At 43.1% G+C, this 21,109-nt stretch overlaps 1 protein-coding gene across 1 annotated transcript in view; it reads right to left on the reverse strand.

Moving 5' to 3' along the window:
- The window catches only part of SPOCD1 (SPOC domain containing 1), a 31,042-nt gene extending 19,797 nt beyond the window's left edge, over positions 1-11,245 (reverse strand). The window contains exons 1-2 of the mRNA XM_060081663.1: positions 11,138-11,245; positions 10,081-10,440 (exon numbers count right to left, since the gene is read on the reverse strand). Of these exons, the coding sequence (XP_059937646.1) occupies positions 10,081-10,440; positions 11,138-11,245 (468 nt within the window). The remainder of the gene's footprint in view (positions 1-10,080; positions 10,441-11,137) is intronic.
- Between the last annotated feature and the right edge of the window lie 9,864 nt (positions 11,246-21,109).

Here is a 21,109-nt window from a genome sequence, read left to right on the forward strand (position 1 = left end):
AAATTCCCCAAATGGTATAGAACTACCCACAGCTATCAATTTCAATTTTGAATTGTTTATTTGGAAAATATGAATTTTGCTCAGCAGTGTTTTCCATGCACAACCTCTGTCCATATTTGGTACAAATTGAAAGTTCTCTCAGTACCTTCTGTCCAGATCAAACCAAGGCTGATTGTAAGTAGGGACAAGAGCACATAAACAACGATGCAGAGGCCGACTCTGCAGGTGATCTTCCTGAACATTAACCATAAAATTAAGATAAAGTGAAGACCTTCATTACCACTGTTTCCTCTGAAAATTAGTGGAGCCCATCAGAGCAGAGTCCAGCGAGAAATGCACAGCCAGCATGCCTTTCACCTACAATTGTTTTAAGGATTTTAAAGCGAGTTAAGAACTTTACTTTTACAAGTAATTATGTTCGGGGACAGACTTAAGCCTAAAGAAAAGGGTAAAGGTTTAGCTCACTTTTGCAGTTGCAGACGAGGACTCCACTCCTGATTTCTGGGAATTGAAAGTCTGCAAGTGAAAAAAAATTCTAATTGTATAAACCTGCAGCGATTTATACAAGTATGAGATTCTGGGGTGAGCTGAGCCTCCCAGAGGGAGGGCAGGTCCTATGCAGCCATGTCCACTGGTGACCATCAGCAACAGCGGGATTCAGGCGGGCTAGAGGGTGAGGGTTCCACCTGCACTTCTAAAAACTCCTGCTGATGAAGTGAAAAACAATGTTTATAAAACGTTTACATGTCAAGTACAATGTTTTTAATATACTTGCTCAAAGTGGCTAATATAAAAAGTTTCTGCCCCTACTGAAAAAAAAGAAAAAAAAAAAAAACTTTATTGAAAAACAATAAAGATGATCAAAATAAATGGAGGAATATACTATGTTCATGGATTGGAAGACTCAATATTGTAAAAATGTTAGTTCTGTTTAAAATGATTTTACAGGTTCAGTATATTTCCCATTAAAATCTCAACAGGTTTTTTCAAGTGTGGAAATTGACAAGCTGATTGTAATATTTATGTGAAGGAGAAAAAAAAAGTAAGAGTAAAGATCCTCCTGAAAATAACAAAATTGGGAGACTTTTCTTGCTAGATATCAAGAATTATTAATAATTATTATAATTAATATAAAATATATGCATAAGGAAAGAAATTTTAAACAAGATGAGCATAGGGAGAACAAAACCAATCCCACATATATGGAGACTTGATTTATGACAGGGCTGGCATTGCATATAACTGGAGAAGGACAGAATTTTCAGTAAATGGTGTTGAAACAATTGGGTATCCATATAAAAAAGTGATATACCCCATATCACTCACAAAAATCAATTCCAGGCAGATTACAGACCTAAGTATAAAAGGAAACACAACACTACATAAAAGAACATCTTCATGACCTTGAGATAGGAAAGAGATTCCTTAAAAAGATTATACCTATTAGGATACATATAAATTAGGATATATTACAATTAAGAATTTCTCCAGCAATTCTACCTCTTTTCAATTCCAATTCAATTCAACTTCCACTTCTGGGTATAGACACAAAAGAACTGAAAGCAGGGACTTGAATATTTGTATACCAATGTTCACAGCAGCATTAGTTACAATGGCTAAAATGGTGGAAATAACCTAAATGTCCATCAACAGATGAATGGATAAACAATATGTGGTAAAGGCATACAATGGAATGTTATTCAGCCTTAAAAAGGAGTGAAATTCTTTTTTTTTTTTTTTTTGCGGTATGCGGGCCTCTCACTGTTGTGGCCTCCCCCGTTGCGGGGCACAGGCTCCGGACGCGCAGGCTCCGGACGCGCAGGCTCAGCGGCCATGGCTCACGGGCCCAGCCGCTCCGCGGCATATGGGATCCTCCCAGACCGGGGCACGAACCCGTATCCCCTGCATCGGCAGGCGGACTCTCAACCACTTGCGCCACCAGGGAGGCCCAAGGAGTGAAATTCTGACGCATGCTACAACATGAACCTTGGAGACATTATGCTAAGTGAAATAAGTCAGTCACAAAAGGACAAATATTGCACAATTTCAATTATATGAGGTACCAAGAGTAGTCAAATTCATAGAAACAGGGCTTCCCTGGTGGCGCAGTGGTTGAGAGTCTGCCTGCCGATGCAAGGGACACGGGTTCGTGCCCCAGTCCGGGAGGATCCCACATGCCGCGGAGCGGCTGGGCCCGTGAGCCATGGTCGCTGAGCCTGTGCGTCCGGAGCCTGTGCTCCGCAACAGGAGAGGCCACAACAGTGAGAGGCCCGCGTACAGAAAAAAAAAAAAAAAAAAAAAAAAAAATCATAGAAACAGAAAGTAGAATAGTGGTTATCAAAGGCTGGGGGAAGGGGAGAATGGGGAGTTATTGCTTAATGGGTACAGAATTTCAATTTGGGAAAATGAAAAAGTTCTGGAGATGGATGGTGGTGATGACTGCACAACAACGTGAATGTACTTAATGTCACTGAACTGTACACTTAAACATGGTTTAAAAGGTATATTTTATGTGATGTATATTTTACCACAATAAAACAATTTTTAATAATTAAGAATTTCTATCCATCAACAGACACCATAAGGAAAGCAAAATATGAACCACACTTTGGGAGAATATATTTGCAAAACATATAGCTGACAAAGGAAGAGTATCTAGAATACATAAAGAACTCCTACAGATCAGTAAGGAAAAGTTAAAACCAAAAAAATTTTTTTGGCAAGACTTAACCAGAAATGACTAGAATGCATGTAAAGATTCTTCTTAGTAATAGGGAAATGAAAATTAAAACAACATTGAGACACCATAGAGTATCCCTATTTTGGCAAAAATTGAAGTCTGATAATATCAAGTGTTGGTAAAGATGTGGAGCTACTGGAATTTTGCACTGCTGGTGGGAGTACAAACTATTTTCAACCATTTTAGAAAACATCTGGCACTGTTTAAGTTGAATATGTGTATACCCTATAACCCAGCAATTCCACTCCCAGGAATATTCCATGGAGCCACTCTTGCCCATATGTACCAAGAAACATACAAAACTGTTCATCATAGCAGCACCATATGTAATAGTAAAAAACTGCAAATAACTCAAATGTCCACGTGGAGTCAAGGAATAAATAAACTGTGGTATATTCGTGCAGTAGGATACTTACTGCCAATACCTAGGATATGTGTGATCTTGGGAAAGTTACTTAACCTCTGTGCCTCAGTTTTCTCATCAGTAAAATGGGGATAATACAAGTATCAACCTCATAGTGTTAATGCAAGGATCATTATCATTATTCAAGGCTCTTAGAACAGTGCCTGGAACTCAGCAAGCTCTCTCTATAAACTCTGATGTTGTTAAGTTTCCTTGGCTCCTGCCCCTGAGAGAGTCCCTCCTGGTACCTGACCAGACTTCAGTCTCTCCATTTCCCTTTAAGCAATGTTGTCCTCGATGATCTTTCCCGCCTTCCTCCTCCCCTCTTGACCCTACCCCCCGTACTGTTCTGCTCCTGTAATGCTCCAAGCTGCTTCCTGTCTCTGTACTTTTACATGTGCTCTGCGTTCTTCCTAGTATGCCCTTCCTACCTTCTCTGCCTACTGCACACCCACTTCCTTTGCCCAGATCCAGCTCCCAAAGCCCCCTCCTGTGCCCTACCCTACCTCCAAGCCCTCCCACACACCCCTCCCTAGGGAAGACTCAACTGCTCTCTGGGTATCCAGAATCTGCTAGGTGTCAATCTGAATCTCAACTCTGGTTACTTGTTTGTCTCCCCACACTGGACTTTGAGATCCTGGAGGAGCACCCCCTGTTTGCTGAACAAATAAAGCCCCATAAAAATCTGAATCCCTTAGCCAGGCCTTTAGCATCCTGGCTCAGTGCACAGAGTGGAATTGAACAGGCCTGGATTCAAATCCTGACTCCACCACTTACTTACTGCGTGACCTTGAGTGAGTCACTTAGCTTCTCGGAATCCCAGTTTTCTTAATCAGCAAAACAAGGGTATTAACACTGACTTTTCATGCTATTGTGAGGATTAAACATGAGATGATGACCTATGTGAAGCTCCTGGTATACAGTAAGCACTTAAAGAGCTATTCTTAGGCTGTCTATCTGCTGGAGACACGCTCCTCCCTCACACAACTCCTGATGCTTCGTAGCTGCAGACGGGGTACCTGAGTGTGGGAGCCTAGGTGGGGCCGGAGGAGCTGTGTGCCTCCCGAGCTGTGACAGGCAGAACGGGGGACACTGCCAGAGCTGCCCTCCCCATGTCCCCGCTATGCCATCCACTGAGTGGCTCCAGACCTAACTGACCACCGTGGGGATCAAATAGAGAAGAAAATGGCACTTCAACCAACTTCCCCACCCCCCTCTAAGAGTCTCTATCTCATACTAAAAGAATACAACACAGCCAGCCTCTCATACCAGATTCCCAGCAGTTCTGGGGCCCAGCTGATTCCCACATTTCATAGAGGAGGCAACTAAGATTCAGATAAGAGACATCTCTCGTCTAAAGTCACTCCGTTGTTAAGAAGAAAAGCCTGACCTTGAACCTGTCTATCTGCCTCTGACACGAGCCAAACTGCCTCCAGGAGAAGGTGCAGGGCCCTCAAAGGGGATGCAGACCAGCTGGGCACTATGCCCATGCTTGCCCACGCCCCACTCAGCCCTGTCCTCAACCACCTGCCCGTCCCTGTCACAGCCCAGCCTCAATTCTTCTCCTGCAGCTGGCACCAGTTGCCGTGGCAACAGGTTGTTTGGGAAGCTGTGGGATGATGGGCTGTGCCGCAGAGTCAAGGATGGGGCCTGGAGGAGAGAGCAACTGTGGGCTGCTTTCAGTCAAGGTGGGCAGGAACCTGGCTCCACCACGAAGCTCAAATACCCCCTCAAAACACTGCAGACCCAGGGATTCCAATTCCAGGCATCTGGCCCAAATAAATAATCTGAAATGGGGAGAAGCCAGATGCACAGGGGTGTTCACCCCGGCAGTCCTTAAAGCAGGACAAAATTGTATACATCAATAACAGGTAACATTTTTTAGTTTCTTCTTGTACCAGGCACTATGCTAAATACTGAACACACGTTATGTGTCATCTCATTTGCTCCTCACACCGCCCTATGAGGTAAGTACTTTTAATACCCCCGTTTTGCAGATGAGGAAATTATACTCAGAAAGGTGAGGCCGCTTGCCTAGGTCACATTCAGAGAGCGGCAAAGCCAGGACTGAATGCCTGTCTGTCAGCCTCTGAGCTTTGTGCTCTTAACTTACATGACAGTGGTCGGAAATGAGAAGAGGAAGACCCAGCCCATCCTCCGGTCCTGGCAGTGCCTGTAGACCGCTATGATGCAGGGTTCGGGGAAAGCACAAATTTGGCAAAATTGTATGTACCAACTGGGAAACACCTTCAAATACTAAAGCACTTGAAAACTAAAGTATAAGTCCCAGAACAATGAGGCATGGCATGAGCCTACTTATATATAAAAAGGTGCCTTCAATATACAGATGTTCATATATGTATAGAAGTTATAAAAAGGAGACTGGAAGGATGCTAACCATTAACAGCAGACAAAGGGCAGTTGGGCGGGAGGCATTAAAAGGGATTTCCTCACTCTGTGTTAACAAATTCATTGTAAAACAATTTTTTTAATACCTAAACTATCAAGTTATAAATTGTGACATGGGGCTTCCCTGGTGGCGCAGTAGTTAAGAATCTGCCTGCCAATTCAAGGGACATGGGTTCGAGCCCTGGCCTGGGAAGATCCCACATGCTGTCGAGCAACTAAGCCTGTGCGTCACAACTACTGAGCCCACGTTCCACAACTACTGAAGCCCGCACGCCTAGAGTCCGTGCTCCGCAATGAGAGAAGCCACGAAAATGAGAAGCCTGTGCACCACAATGAAGAGTAGCCCCTGCTCACCACAACTAGAGAAAGCCCACGCACAGCAACGAAGACCCAACACAGCCAAAAATAAAAACAAATAGATTAATTACTTTAAAAAAATTTTTTTAAATTGTGACATGCATGATCCCCTTTCTAGGCAAAGAAAAGACATATATGCATAGGAAAAAAATGGAAGAAAGGACATATATCAAAATGTCAACAGGATGGAACAGAATAGAAAGCCCAGAGATAAACCCATGCACATATGGTCACCTTATTTTTGATAAAGGAGTCAAGAATATACAATGGAGAAAAGACAGCCTCTTCAATAAGTGGTACTGGGAAAACTGGACAGCTACATGTAAAAGAATGAAATTAGAACACTCCCTAACACCATACACAAAAATAAACTCAAAATGGATTAAAGACCTCAATGTAAGGCCAGACACTATAAAACTCTCAGAGGAAAACATAGGCAGACACTCTATGACATAAATCACAGCAAGATCCTTTTTGACCCAACTCCTAGAGGAATGGAGATAAAAACAAAAATAAACAAATGGGACCTAATGAAACTTCAAAGCTTTTGCACAGCAAAGGAAACCATAAGCAAGACAAAAAGACAACCCTCAGAATGGGAGAAAATATTTGCAAATGAAGCAACTGACAAAGGATTAATCTCAAAATTTACAAGCAGCTCATGCAGCTCAATAACAAAAAAACAAACCACCCAATCCAAAAATGGGCAGAAGGCCTAAATAGACATTTCTCTAAAGAAGAAATACAGATTGCCAATAAACACATGAAAAGATGCTCAACATCACTAATCATTAAAGAAATGCAAATCAAAACTACAATGAGATATCACCTCACACCAGTCAGAATGGCCATCATCAAAAAATCTACAAACAATAAATGCTGGAGAGGGTGTGGAGAAAAGGGAACCCTCTTGCACTGTTGGTGGGAATGTAAATTGATACAGCCACTATGGAAAACAGTATGGAGGTTCCTTAAGAAACTAAAAATAGAACTACCATACGACCCAGCAATCCCACTACTGGGCATATACCCTGAGAAAACCACAGTTCAAAAAGAGTCATGTACCACAATGTTCACTGCAGCTCTATTTACAATAGCCAGGACATGGAAGCAACCTAAGTGTCCATCGACAGATGAATGGATAAGGAAGATGTGGCACATATATACCATGGAATATTACTCAGCCATAAAAAGAAACGAAATTGAGTTATTTGTAGTGAGGTGGATGGAACTCGAGGCTGTCATACAGAGTGAAGTAAGTCAGAAAGAGAAAAACAAATACCGTATGCTAACATATATATGGAATCTAAAGAAAAAAAAAGGTTCTGAAGAACCTAGGGGCAGGACAGGAATAAAGACACAGACGTAGAGAATGGACTTGAGTGAGGACACAGGGAGGGGGAAGGGTAAGCTGGGACGAAGTGAGAGAGTGGCATGGACTTATATACACTACCAAATGTAAAATAGCTAGCTAGTGGGAAGCAGCTGCATAGCACAGGGAGATCAGCTCAGTGCTTTGTGACCACCTAGAGGGGTGGAATAGGGAGGGTGGGAGGGAGACGCAAGAGGGAGGGGATATGGGGATGTATGTATATGTATAGCTGATTCACTTTGTTATAAAGCAGAAACTAACACACCACTGTAAAGCAATTATACTCCAATAAAGATGTTAAAAAAAAAGAATATTAACTGTATCTTATAACATATACTAGGTTCTAATAGAATTTTGACATTATTAATAAAACTTGTTGCAATTACAAAAAAAAATGTCAACAGGAGATAGCTGTGAATGTTGGCATTATGGGGATTTTTATTTCTTCCTTATTTTCTACGATAAACACATATTAGTTTTTTTTATTAAAAATTAATGTTTTTGAGTGATGTTTGCAAAGACAATGTAACAGCACTTCTAATCTAATTATAGTACCAAATGGTGGTAAATCACACAGGCAGCTCATTGGTTCCTATCCCAGTTCTACTAATTTGCTGTTTGGTCTTGACATAGTCACTTTACCTGTCTGAGCCTCAGTGCCCACAACATTAAAATGGGTATACATCATTATCATCTACCTCGTATGGTTGTTAGGAAGATGGAAGATAAAGAGCTCGGGAATATACCCAGCTCATGGTAGGCAGGCCAGCTGCTATTACTGCTGTGATGCTAGCGGGGAATGTGCACAAGCAAGCAGTAGAGCAAGCTCTCCAGACAGACTGCCTGGGTCTGCATCCTGGCTCTGTCATTTACCAGCTGTGGGACCTTGGGCCTATAACCTTACCTCTCTGGGCTTCAGGTGAAGACTAAACCAAAAGCACTTAGCACATAGTACATATTCAATCAATGTGATAAAAATTTAACTATGTGACTACTATATATAAAATAGATAACCAACAAGGACCTACTGTATAGCACAGGGAACTAACTATACTCAATATTTTGTAATAACCTATAAGGGGAAAGAATCTGAAAAACAATATATATATACACATATATATGTATATATATATATATATATCACTGAATTGCTATGCTGTACACTTGAAACTAACATGATATTGTAAATCAAATACTTAAATAAAAAAAATTCAACTATGTGAGAAATATACATCAAACACAGGTAATGCCATCTTCTACCTTTGGTGTACAAACATGTTAGCTGTGATTATTTATAAAATGACAAATATTACTATCAGTAAAAGAACAATGGAAAGGGAAGCAGTGAATACAGGGAACACAGCCAGGCACTGCCTCCCTTGCTGTGTGAGCTTAGAGAAGTTTGATAACTTCTCTGAGCCTCAGTTTCCCCATCTGGAAATACGGGGCTGATGCCTGGCTCATAAGGCTATTATAACACTCAAGGAAAAGCAAATTTAACATAAATGGATTTACCTTGTGCCTTATGCTAGGCACGTTAGTTTACACCATCATCTTATTTAACCCTCAAAACCAGGGGTCCTCATCCCCCGGGCACAGACAGGTACTGGTCTGTGGCCTGTTAGGAACCAGGCTGAACAGCAGAAGGTGAACTGCGGCTGAGCGAGCGAAGCTTCATCTGTATTTACAGCCGCTCCCCATTGCTCACATTACCGCCTGAGCTCCGCCTCCTGTCAGATCAGCGGTGGCATTAGATTCTCATAGGAGCGTGAGCCCTACTGTGAACTGCGCATGCGAGGGATCTAGGTTGCGCACTCCTCATGAGAATCTAATGCCTGATTATCTGAGGTGGAGCTGAGGCAGTGATGCTAGCACTGGGGAGCGGCTACAGACACAGATTATCATTAGCAGAGAAGTCTGACTGCACAGAGACCATAATAACTCAATTTCTTGCAGACTCATATCAAAACCCTATCAGTGAGTGGCAAGTGAAAACAAGCTAAGGGCTCCCACTGATTCTGCATTATGGTGAGTTGTATAATTATTTCATTATATATTACAATGTAATACTAATAGAAATGAAGTGCACAATAAATGTAATGCACTTGAATTATTCCAAAACCATCCCCTGACCCCGGTCCGTGGAAAAATTGTCTTCCATGTAACTGGTCCCTGGTGCCAGAAAGGTTAGGGACTCCTGCTCAAAACAACCCCATTGGGGCTTCCCTGGTGGCACAGTGGTTAAGAATCTGCCTGCCAGTGCAGGGGACACGGGTTCCAGACCTGCTCTGGGAAGATCCCACATGCCATGGAGCAACTAAGCCCGTGCGCCACAACTGCTGAGCCTGCGCTCTAGAGCCCGTGAGCCACAGCTACTGAGCCCCCGCGCTGCAACTAATGAAGCCCACGTGTCTAGAGCCTGTGCTCCGCAACAAGAGAAGCCACCACAATGAGAAGCCCGCTCACCTCAACGAAGAGTAGCCCCCACACTGCAGGTAGAGAAAGTCCGCGTGGAGCAACAAAGACCCAACACAGGCAAAAAATAATAATAAAATAAATTTAAAAAATAAAATAAAGTATAGGATGTGGATGTGTGTAGGTTATATGCAAATATTATGAAAAAAATCCATTAAATTGGAATTAGTATTCCCTTTTTACAGATGAGGAAACAGGTTAAAAAATATTCCAGGGTCACTCAACAAGGAAGTGGGCAGAGATAAGATTTCAAACCAGGACTCACTGACTCCAAAAGATAATGATGCCCTCCCTTCCTATCTCAACCTTTCAGACTCAATCTACCAGTTTGGGGCAGTCTCCTGAGCTGGATTCCTCTGACTGGTCCTGGTTGGAGTCGTCTGGGCATCTGTCAGTGCCCTGGTCCTGGGCATGGGGCACCGGGCCCCTTCTCAACTGTTTAGCACACTCGGATCTTCTCTGCCCCATGGATGGGCCTGAGCTAGCCTTGCTGGCTACAGGCTGCAGGGCAGCAGCGAGTCCCTGTCCTGGCATCCCCCCAGACACTGGCTGAGCCTTGACCTCCAACTCCTCCTGGTTGTGTGAGGTGGCAAGGCCATCACCACCGCCAGGCCCCACGATGTGTCTGGCTTCTTGCTGCTCTGTGGAAACCTTTCTGGACACTCCCAGGCACAGTACAGGGCTCTGTGGAGGATCCCGGGCAGCTGGCTGAAGGGACTCGCCTCCACTGGGCAGTAGGGACCTGACAGGGTCACAGGGGCTGCCTGTCTGGGTCCCGCCCTCTGCAGTGGGCAAATATTCAAACTTCTCAATCCCTGAGGCACAGTTCATCCAACTTCCACCTGGATCTCCAGGCCCACACCCAGTGTCCTTGCAAGAGAGAGGACTGCAAGGGCCTCCCAAGGACTCCACGTCAGCACCTTGGGGGGGAGTCTCCCACAGACTGGAGCTTGTCCCCACCAGGGCTCTGACCAAGCCACAAGAAGTCATCAGCCCCCTCCTCATCCTCTGAGGGGGCCTCAGACCTCCTGCTTTTCTGTCTTGTTCCCACGGACACACTACAAAGATTCCTGGGCCAGCTTCCAGCTAAGATGTCGTGCATTGTAACCTGGAGCCTCTTGGAGGCCTGAGCCCTCCCGTGGGCAGGCACTGTGGGCGGCTGGATGTGGAGCCTGGGGCCGGGCACCGAATCCTGGCTCTCTCCCATAGCTTGCAGCCCCAGGACCACCACGTGGGCCTTGGCCTCCAGGCTAGTCCCAGGAGCACCCACTACCTGGGAGCTGGCACCTTGATGAGCCTCTTCCCTGAGGACCCTCTTCCTGCTGCCCACCCAAACTGGGGCCCCAGAACTCTCTCCTGGCAGGTCTGGTGCCAGGCCTACCATGGAGCTGGTTTCTTCCATATCCTCCTGGAAAAGCCCACAGCTGTTGTGGAGACTGAGAACGGGGTCCTCTGTGCTGGAACCCTCTGCAGCTGCCTCCTGAGACATGTCTGCCCACCGACAGGGGCCCAAAGCAGAAGGCAGGCCCTGTGAGGAGACAGAAAGGGACTTCATCACGGAGGGTCTGACCCGCCAGCCCACTCAGGACACCAGGCCAGTGGGAACCTGGGAGGCAGCCTCCCTTACAGGTGGCACCTCCAGGTACCACTGATGTAAGCACCCCAGGTGAGGGAGGGGAGGCCTGTCTCCAAGCAGGGTTGAGCTACGGCCACCTTTAAGGTCTTCCCCTCTCTGAGAGTTCACACTTTTGCTTAAATGGGCCATAATAACAGCAGTTATCATTTATTAATTAGTTACTTCTGTGCATTATTTCATTGCATGCTGGCAGCCACAGGTGAGGAAACTGATATTCAGTGACTCGCCCAAGGACACGCGCAGATAAGAATCCCGGCTTCTCTCCCCAACAGAAAGCCCCAACAGAAAGCCCAGCCCTAAACCACTCTGAACCAAGCAGACCCGTAATGAGGTTAATTCCCATCACCCTGAACGTCCCCGCCTCACATCGAGCTGGGTCTGACAGACACTCCAGTCAGGTTCCCAGGCCTGACCCGGCAGTCCCCCACCGGCCCACATGCTCTCACCTGGGGTCTCTGGGCTCCACCTCTCGGGGTTCCACCCCCAACTGTAAAGGGCCTGAGAACACGTGAGGCGGGCAGCCCTGAGGGAGGGATGGGGGCGGAGTCTGTTGATACGCAAAGGGCGGTACCCCAGGCGTGCTGGCGTCCCTGTTCCAGCAGAGGACGCTCTCCCCCACCGAGGGCTTCCCGGAGGAGGTGCCTGGTGACGAAGGACCTTGAATGCCTGCCTGCCTGCTTGCCTGCCTGCCTGAGAGTTTAAACTTGTTCCTAAGGCGATGGGGAGTTCCTGAAAGTGCCTGAACCTCTAGAGGAATGTCAGAATCAGATCTAGATTTTTGCTCAATTATTTATTTTAATTATTGTTATCTCAAATATAATTCATATAGATGAAAATGCACACCCGATGCAATGCCCAACAGAGAGATTAGAAATAAAAAGCTAAAAATGTCATCTCACTCCCCAACTCTTGGGAGCAACCTTCCTTCCTTCCTTTCTTCCTTCCTTCCTTTCTTTCTTTCTTTCTTCCTTTCTTTCTCTCTCTTTTTAAAAAATTCATATAACTATGAATAATATACTCATGCTTCTATTACTTGGTTTATTATTGTTAACAGTATCTATTGACTACCTGCTGTGTGATTTCATTAATCAACCTTTCCCCCTTTCTCCTCCCAGTTTTTGTTTTTATATTTATCTTTTTTTTTTTTTTTCCATTGGTTGCTGTTACAGTCTTCTCTCTGTATGGGGGATTCGGTTCCCCAGCCCCCAGGCGTACCAAAATTCCCGAATGCTCAAGTCACTTATATCAAATGGCACAGCATTTGTATATAACATATGTACCTCTTCCCAAATACTTTGTCATCTCTAGATTATTTATAATACCTCATAGAATGTAAATGCTGTGTAAATATTTCGCATGTGCCCAGCAAATTCAATTTTTGCTTTTGGGGACTTTCTTGAAAATTTTTAAAAAATATTTTCCATCTGAGGTTGGTTGAATCCAGATCTGGAACCAGAACATATGGAGGGTCAACTGTATCAGTTTAAATAATAGTCTTAAATGTCTGTTTCTTCTTTAGATTGTATCTCTTGACTCTCCTGTGTGAAATGAATAATTTCCCTTGATTTCCCCTCCCCGCTTCTGCCTTCCTCCATCAACTCAACCTTAACTTTTGCTTTAAGGTTGTTAGCATGTACATTCTCTCTTGTAAACATAATTCAGTTTGCTATACTTTGCCTGTATGTATTTCTTAACATTGAAAATCAAATGACATTTATAACATAATGACTATGTAAATACTTTCATTTCAGAACCAGGGATTTGATAGACCTCACTGAGAGGGAGATGGAATTCCCCAGCACTAAACCTGTGACATGTGAGGCTGAGAAGCTTCCAGGTCAATGAATTACTACACCCAGTTAGAATTAATACATTTAGATATATGTAGATTAACATGGATGTATCTCAAAGACATAATGTTGAATTAAAAAAGCAAATGTTAGTGAGGGAAACTGAGTGCTGGGTATATGGAAACTCTCTATACTAATCTTCAATATTTTTCTTTAAATCTAAAACTCTTCTAGAAAATAAATTTTAATTAAAAAAAAAAGGAAGTTGTAGCGTGATCCATATTGAAAACTCTCATGATATGGCTGCCAGGGTCACAAATGAGGTAAGAGTTGAGACTGGATGTCACCAATGACCACAATTACTGCTCTAAAGAAAAGAATTTTTGGAGTGAGATGACCTCCCACTATGGAGTGTCCTGGCCATAATAGCAGAGACATGGACCAGGGCCCCTAAGACCAAGTGGACTGTTATTCTGGTCCATTCAGATAATGGATGTCTCCCACCACTGGGCAAAGAAAGGGGGAATGAAGGTACCACGTGGCATAGAGGATAAAAGGACAATGGTGGCTAATACAAATGGTGCTACTTCAAGCCAGGGACTGGTCTAAATCCTTAACCTATATGAATCCTATGTTTATCTCTTTTAATTTACCTATATTAATTCTTACACCAAGTCTAAGATACTGTTATTATCCCTATTTCATTTTTTTAAATGTATTTATTTTTATTATTTATTTTATTTTTGGCTGCATTGGGTCTTCGTTGCGGTGCGCAGGCTTCTCATTGCGGTGGCTTCTCTTTTTGCGGAGCACGGGCTCTAGGCGCGCAGGCTTCAGTAGTTGTGGCTCGCGGGTTCTAGAGTGCAGGCTCAGTAGTGACGCATAGGCTTAGTTGCTCCGCGGCATGTGGGATCTTCCCGGACCAGGGCTCGAACCCATGTCCCCTGCATTGGCAGGCGGATTCGTAACCACTGTGCCACCAGGGAAGTCCCTAGGTTTTCTACTCCTTATAACGTTTGGTGAAATTCATTGGAAAATTATATGGTGCCATTTGGTGAATGAGACATTTTACTACTACGTTGATTTATTAAATGACTATTGGTTTGTTCAGTTCTATTTGTTTTTGAAACAATTTTAGCAATTTATATTTTCCTAAAATTTGTCCATTTTATCAAGCTTTTCAAATGTAATGGCACAAAGTTGTCCATAGTATTCCATGATTCAAAAGATCTCTGTTGTATCAGAGTTATATTCCCCTTTTCATTCCTAATAATGTTTATTTGGGCTTGTTCTCTTTCTCTCTCTCCTGATCAGTCTTTCTAGGGTGTTTTTCAAAGAATTAGACTTTTGTTTTGTTTGTTATCTCTGTTTTTTTTTTGTTGTTGTCATTATATATATACATATATATATATAGATAGATAGATAGATAGATATTTTTTTTGGCCGCACCACACAGCTTGTGGGATCTTAGTTCCCCAACCAGGGATTGAACCTGGGTCCCAGCAGTGAAAGTGCCGAGTCCTAACCACTGGACAGCCAGGGAATTTCCATTGTCATTATATTTTCTACTTCCTTATCTTCTGCTCTTTCTTTCATTACTTGATTTCTTCAACTTCGTTTGGTTTACTATTGTTCTTTTAACTCCTTCTTAACCTGAACCTTCAGCTCATTTTAAAAACTATTTTTATTCATAATTAATTCATTTAATGCTATACATTCTTCTCTAAGTACTTCTTTAGCTGCATCCTACAAGCCCTCATAGGTACTGGTGATGCTTTTATCATCATTCAGCTATAAGTATTTTATAATTTGTTATAATTTACTCTCTTATTCATGGATAATTTAGAAGTTTATGTGTGCATTTAGGGTTCAAATAAATGAAAAAAATTAAAACTACCTGTTATTATTGAAAATAAATGTAATTTTACTGCATTGTGATGAGATAAAATGGTATATAACGTTGACTTTGAGATATGTTTAAGATTTCCTTTGTGAGCCGTTAATATTTGTTGTGTGCTTCAACTACTGAGCCTGAGTGCCACAACTACTGAAGCCCACACACCTAGAGCCCATGCTCCGAAGCAAGAGAAGCCACCGCAATGCGAAGCCCACGCACCTAAACAAAGACCCAACGCAACCAAAAATAAACAAATAAATAAAAATAAAATAAATTTTGAAAATATTTGTGTGCTTGAAATAATGTAAATTCTCAGTTTAATGGTGTAAGCTTTTCTTGCCTCTTTATATATTAAAGGTTTATAACCACATTTTCAAATCCATAGTAATCTATAGTAATCTGAATCTGTAGAAATCAGCGTTCAGTGCACAAGACAGAAACCACTCCAGGTAGTTTAAGCAAAATGAGCATTAAGTTTTTACAGAGTCATTGGAAGGGCTGTAGGAGTGCACTTGAGGTTGGGTCTCTGGGATGCTATCTATCCCTAGAGCCACGTTTATGATACACTGTTGTAACAAGCCAAAGAGTGGAACACAAGCACTGCCAACACTGACACTGCTTCCTAACATTCACAAAACCAGAGGCCAGTCATTGACACAGAAAAACTCGATGGCTCTAGGATTGTGCTTGTAAGCAATAACAGCCCAAGGAAAAGGACAATGATCTCTGCCTCTCATCCACCTTCTAGATCTTGCACTGTGGCACCAAGTGGTGGAAACTAATCCACATCTGGAACACTAGCTGTAAGAGACTCTGGGAAACAGTTTTTAGCTTTCCATCCTCTGTACACTAGGGTGTGGGAATAGATGCCGAGTGAGTCCTACCACATTTTCCTCTATAATATATTAATTTTTCATCTACTTGATCTATCAACTTCTGAGAGGTGTGTTTTTAAATCTCACACCATTATTGTGGACTTGTCAATTTCTCTCTTTACTTCAGTACGTTCCTGCTGTATATACCTCAAAACACTTTTTTTTTTTTTTTTTTTTTTTTTGCGGTACGCGGACCTCTCACTGTTGTGGCCTCTCCCATTGCGGAGCACAGGCTCCGGACGCGCAGGCTCAGCGGCCATGGCTCACGGGCCCAGCCGCTCCGCAGCATGTGGGATCTTCCCGGACCGGGGCACGAACCCACGTCCCCTGCATCGGCAGGCGGACTCTCAACCACTGCTCCATCAGGGAAGCCCCTCAAAACACTTTTTAAAGTGCATACAAATTCATAAATAATTTTAAATCTTTTTGGTACATTATAACTTTCATCAATGCCAAATGTTCTTCTTTCTTCTTATTAATGTTATTTTGCTTTAATTCAGTTTTTCTGATATTAATATGAATACATTTCTGCCTTTCAGTCAGTATTTACCTGGTGTAATTTTTCTATTATTTTCAACCTTTATGTGTAGTTTTGCTTTTCACTATTTGTCTTGTAAACGGCATATAGTTAGGCTTTAGAAATCCAATCAGAGCCTCTTTGTCTCCCATTAGTGTGTTTTACCTATTATGGTTGGGACGACTGATATATTTGGTCTTATTTCTACCATTGCTCTTCATGCTTTCTTATCACGAATTCTCTGCTTTCTTTTTATTCCTTTTGCCTTCTTTAGGACTTTGTCAAATTATACTTACCCCCTTTATTTTCCTCCACAAGATTGGAAATTATATTTTCCTATTTCTAATCTTTAACAGTTACCCTTAAATTTATAACATATGAACTTTCATTTATATTTATCCAAGAAAGTCTACACTGACATTTTTGTTCTTCTCCCGAGTAAGACAATTTCCTTTAACATGATTTCATCCCTCCTAAAACATCTCCATTTCTTTGCTATCTTAATTTCACCCTTTTTTCCCTTTCTTTTAAGACATATAACATTATTCTTTAAATTTTACAGTCAATACTTACTTCAATTTATCACCAGGATTTACTTTTTTTTCCCTCTCAGATGCTTCTTGCATTAAACCCATAGAAGTGAAACTAGAGATGGAGTAACCACATGGGAGGATGCAGACAGGATGCAGGCGTCAGATGGTTTCTTTAGAAAATACCTACTGAACATTTGCTATGGGTCAAGACTTTCTGTATATTATCTCATTTAATATTCTCATCAGCACTATAAGGCATCATTATTCACTTTTTACAGAAGAGGAAAGCTGAGGTTCAAGTAGGTGAAGTAACTTCCCTAGGATCATGCAAGATGTGAAGAGAAGTAGAGCTGGTAGTTCAACCTCAAGCCCAACTCCAAGGAAAGAGTATTTTGGTTTCTGTGAGGTCTTTTTCCCCCTACTAGTAAGTCATTTCTCTTGGAATAATTTTAGGCTCCCAGAAAAGTTACAAACATAATACAATACATAATTAGGTTTATCATAGTCATTGGGTATATAGTACACATTCTCATCACTGGTCCATACAAGGCCTCCCTTAAATTGCTTATGAATTTATGTATTTATTTTAATAATATAAAACAATCCATGGAGTCACTGCCCAATATGAAAAATAAAACACTGATAAGAACTTGCATCTACAGTCTGGTCCTCCACACTTCAATCCACCCAAAGTGAATTTGAATCTTGTGTTCAGTGTTCTCTTGATTTCTTTTTTATGTAGTTTTATCAAATCTATATCTATTTCCCAAAAGTATATTTTTTCTAGTATTCAATTTTTATAAAAAGGGTACCAGTTGAGTGTGATATTTGGTGATATACTTTTATTTTAATTAATTAATTAACTTATTTATTTATTTAGTTATTTTTGGCAGAGTTGGGTCTTCGTTGCTGCTCACGGGCTTTCTCTAGCTACAGTGAGTGAGGGCTACTCTTCATTGCGGTGCACGGGCTTCTCACTGCGGTGGCTTCTCTTGTTATGGAGCACGGGCTCTAGGGTGTGGGCTTCCGTAGTTGTGGCAAGTGGGGTCAGTAGTTGTAGCACACTGGCTTAGTTGCTCCACAGCATGTGGGATCTTCCCAGACCAGGGCTCGAACCTGTGTCCCCTGCACTGGCAGGCGTATTCTTAACCACTGCGCCACAAGGGAAGCCCCTGGTGATATACTTTTTTTTTAATATAAATTTCTTTCTTTTATTTATTTATTTTTGGCTGGGTTGGGTCTTCGTTGCCACGCACGGGCTTTCTCTAGTTGCGGTGAGTGGAGGCTGTTCTTCGTTGTGGTGCTTGGGCTTCTCAATGTGGTGGCTTCTCTTTGTTGTGGAGCATGGGCTCTAGGTGCACGGGCTTCAGTAGTTGTGGCATGCAAGCTCAGTAGTTGTAGCTCTTGGGATCTAGAGCTCAGGCTCAGTAGTTGTGGCACACGGGCTTAGTTGCTCCATGGCATGTGGGATCTTCCCTGACCAGGGCTCGAACCCGTGTCCCCTGCATTGGCAGGCAGATTCTTAACCACTGTGTCACCAGGGAAGTCCCCCTGGTGATATACTTTTCTTTTCTTTTTTTTTTTTTTGCAGTACGCAGACCTCTCACTGTTGTGGCCTCTCCCGTTGTGGAGCACAGGCTCTGGACGCGCAGGCTCAGCGACCATGGCTCATGGGCCCAGCCGCTCCTTGGCACGTGGGATCTTCCCAGACCGGGTCACGAACCCGTGTCCCCTGCATCAGCAGGCGGACTCTCAACCACTGCGCCACCAGGGAAGCCCTGGTGATATACTTTTATCACTCAAAATTATGTTGCTAAATTCCATGCAGACTTGCACTTAACCTTACTGCATTCATTTTGACTGCTGTATAATACTCCATTGTGTGTTATTCTAGAATTTCTGTTCTCCTGCCAGTGCTTTTGTGCCAACAGGAACATTCTTGTATCTCCTGATGTACCTGGTAAGATTATCTCTTGAATGTGGAGCTAGGAGTGGAATTGCTGGGTCACAGTTGTCTTAGTTTGGGTCCCCTAAAGCAGAGCCTGAGACAAAAGGGATGCTGATAATTTATTTGAGGAGTCATGCCAGGAAGCAGGAGAGAGTGAGACAGCGAAGGAGGAAAATACAACATAAGGGAGAAGTATTGAGGTGACTGCTGGGGGCTGGTTCCCAGAATTGTGGGCCTGAAGGATGGACAGCAGGGGCATTTATCTGCAGGCTCCTGAGCCCCATTGATCAAGGGATGCCCCCGGGATGTCAACTTCCCTACATTTCTAGGCTGTGCTTGTGGATGGGCTGAGTGCTGCTGCCCCCAGCCACCCAGTGGAGAAAACCCTGGGCAGAAAACAGAAAAATGTGTACTTATGCTGTGTGGGGAGCTGTCAGCACACGTGAGTCCTGAGCTAGGCGGAGGCGGATTACAGCTGTGGCTTAAAGGTGAACTAAGGGGATGTGACACTGGCACCAGAGGCGACTACTAGATAGGATGGGTGAATGTTGGAGTTTACACACTAATGCTCGACGGTGTTCCTAAGTAGTTGTGCCAACTTACACTCCCACCACCAACGTGGGAGAAACCCAATGACTCTGCATCCTAACAGTGCCATTTTCTCACTTCTTAATGACCACTTTCTTTTTCTTTTTCTTTTCTTTTACTTTTATTTTATTTTATTGAAGTATAGTTGATTTACAATGTTGCGTTTATTTCTGCTGTACAGCAAAGTGACTCAGTTATACATATATATACATTCTTTTTCATATTCTTTTCCATTATATTTTATCACGGGATATTGGATATAGTTCCCTGCGCTATACAGAACCTTGTTGTTTATCCATCCTATATAAAATAGTTTGCATCTGCTAGTCCCAAACTCCCAATCCATCCCTCCCCCACTACCCTCCCCCTTGGCAACCACAAGTCTGTTCTCTATGTCTGTGAGTCTCTTTCTATTTCATAGATAAGTTCATTTCGGTTAATGACCACTTCCTAATTCTTAGTAGCCTGCCTCTCTCTCTCTCTCTCTCTCTCTCTCCTTCTTCCTTCTTTCCTGCAATAAATATTTTTGGGGGGGTCATATATTTCCTTTACATTTTTAAGGAAAAACAAATCTTTTATTTTTTCAAGGAGTAGTTTATCTGTTGAGAGTGTCAATTGCCTGGGACTTCCCTGGTAGTCCAGTGAGTGAGACTCTGAGCTCCCAATGCAGGAGGCCCGGGTTTGATCCCTGGTCAGGGAACTAGATCCCGCATGCATGCTGCAACTAAGAGTCTGCATGCCACAACTAAGACCCGGCGCAGCCCAAAATAAATAATAATTTTTTTTTTTTTTTTTTTTTCTTTTTGCGGTATGCGGGCCTCTCACTGTTGTGGCCTCTCCCGTTGCGGAGCACAGGCTCCGGATGCGCAGGCCCAGAGGCCATGGCTCACGGGCCCAGCCGCTCCGCGGCATATGGGATCCTCCCAGACCGGGGCACGAACCCGTATCCCCTGCATCGGCAGGCGGACTCTTAACGACTGCGCCACCAGGGAGGCCCTAAATAATAATTTTTAAAAAAGAAAGTGTCAATTGCTACAGAAGAACCTGGAAATATAAAGACTAAGAAAAGGCCCAGCACATCACTTGTATGTGGAATTGAAAGTATGACACAAATGAACTCATTTACGAAACAGAAACAGACTCACACACACATAGAAAACAAACTTATGGTTACCAAAGGGGAAAGGGGGTGGGGGAGGGATAAATTAGGAGTTTGGGATTAGCAGATATAAACTACTATATATAAAATAAACAACAGGCCCTACTGTATAGCACAGGGAACTATATTCAATATCCTGTAATAAACCATAATGGGGAAAAGAAAAAAAAGAAAGGGCCCATCGTGAAGCCCGGGGGGTATTGGTGACTCCAGCAGGAGTGGCTGGGCTGGGTGTGCGGGTAAGGGGTGAGGGTTGAGTTGACCAAAACTCAGAGGGATAAGGGGTGGGGTGACAGAGGGAACCAAGCTGGCAGTTTGATAGCAAAAGGAAAGAGGATTGCAAGGTCAAGGGGAGAGGATTTCCAGAAAAGGGAGCATTGAGTTTACAGCCAAGTGAGAAGGAAGCAGGG

Source organism: Mesoplodon densirostris, chromosome 2 (assembly GCF_025265405.1).
Source record: "Mesoplodon densirostris isolate mMesDen1 chromosome 2, mMesDen1 primary haplotype, whole genome shotgun sequence".
NCBI lineage: Eukaryota > Metazoa > Chordata > Mammalia > Artiodactyla > Ziphiidae > Mesoplodon > Mesoplodon densirostris.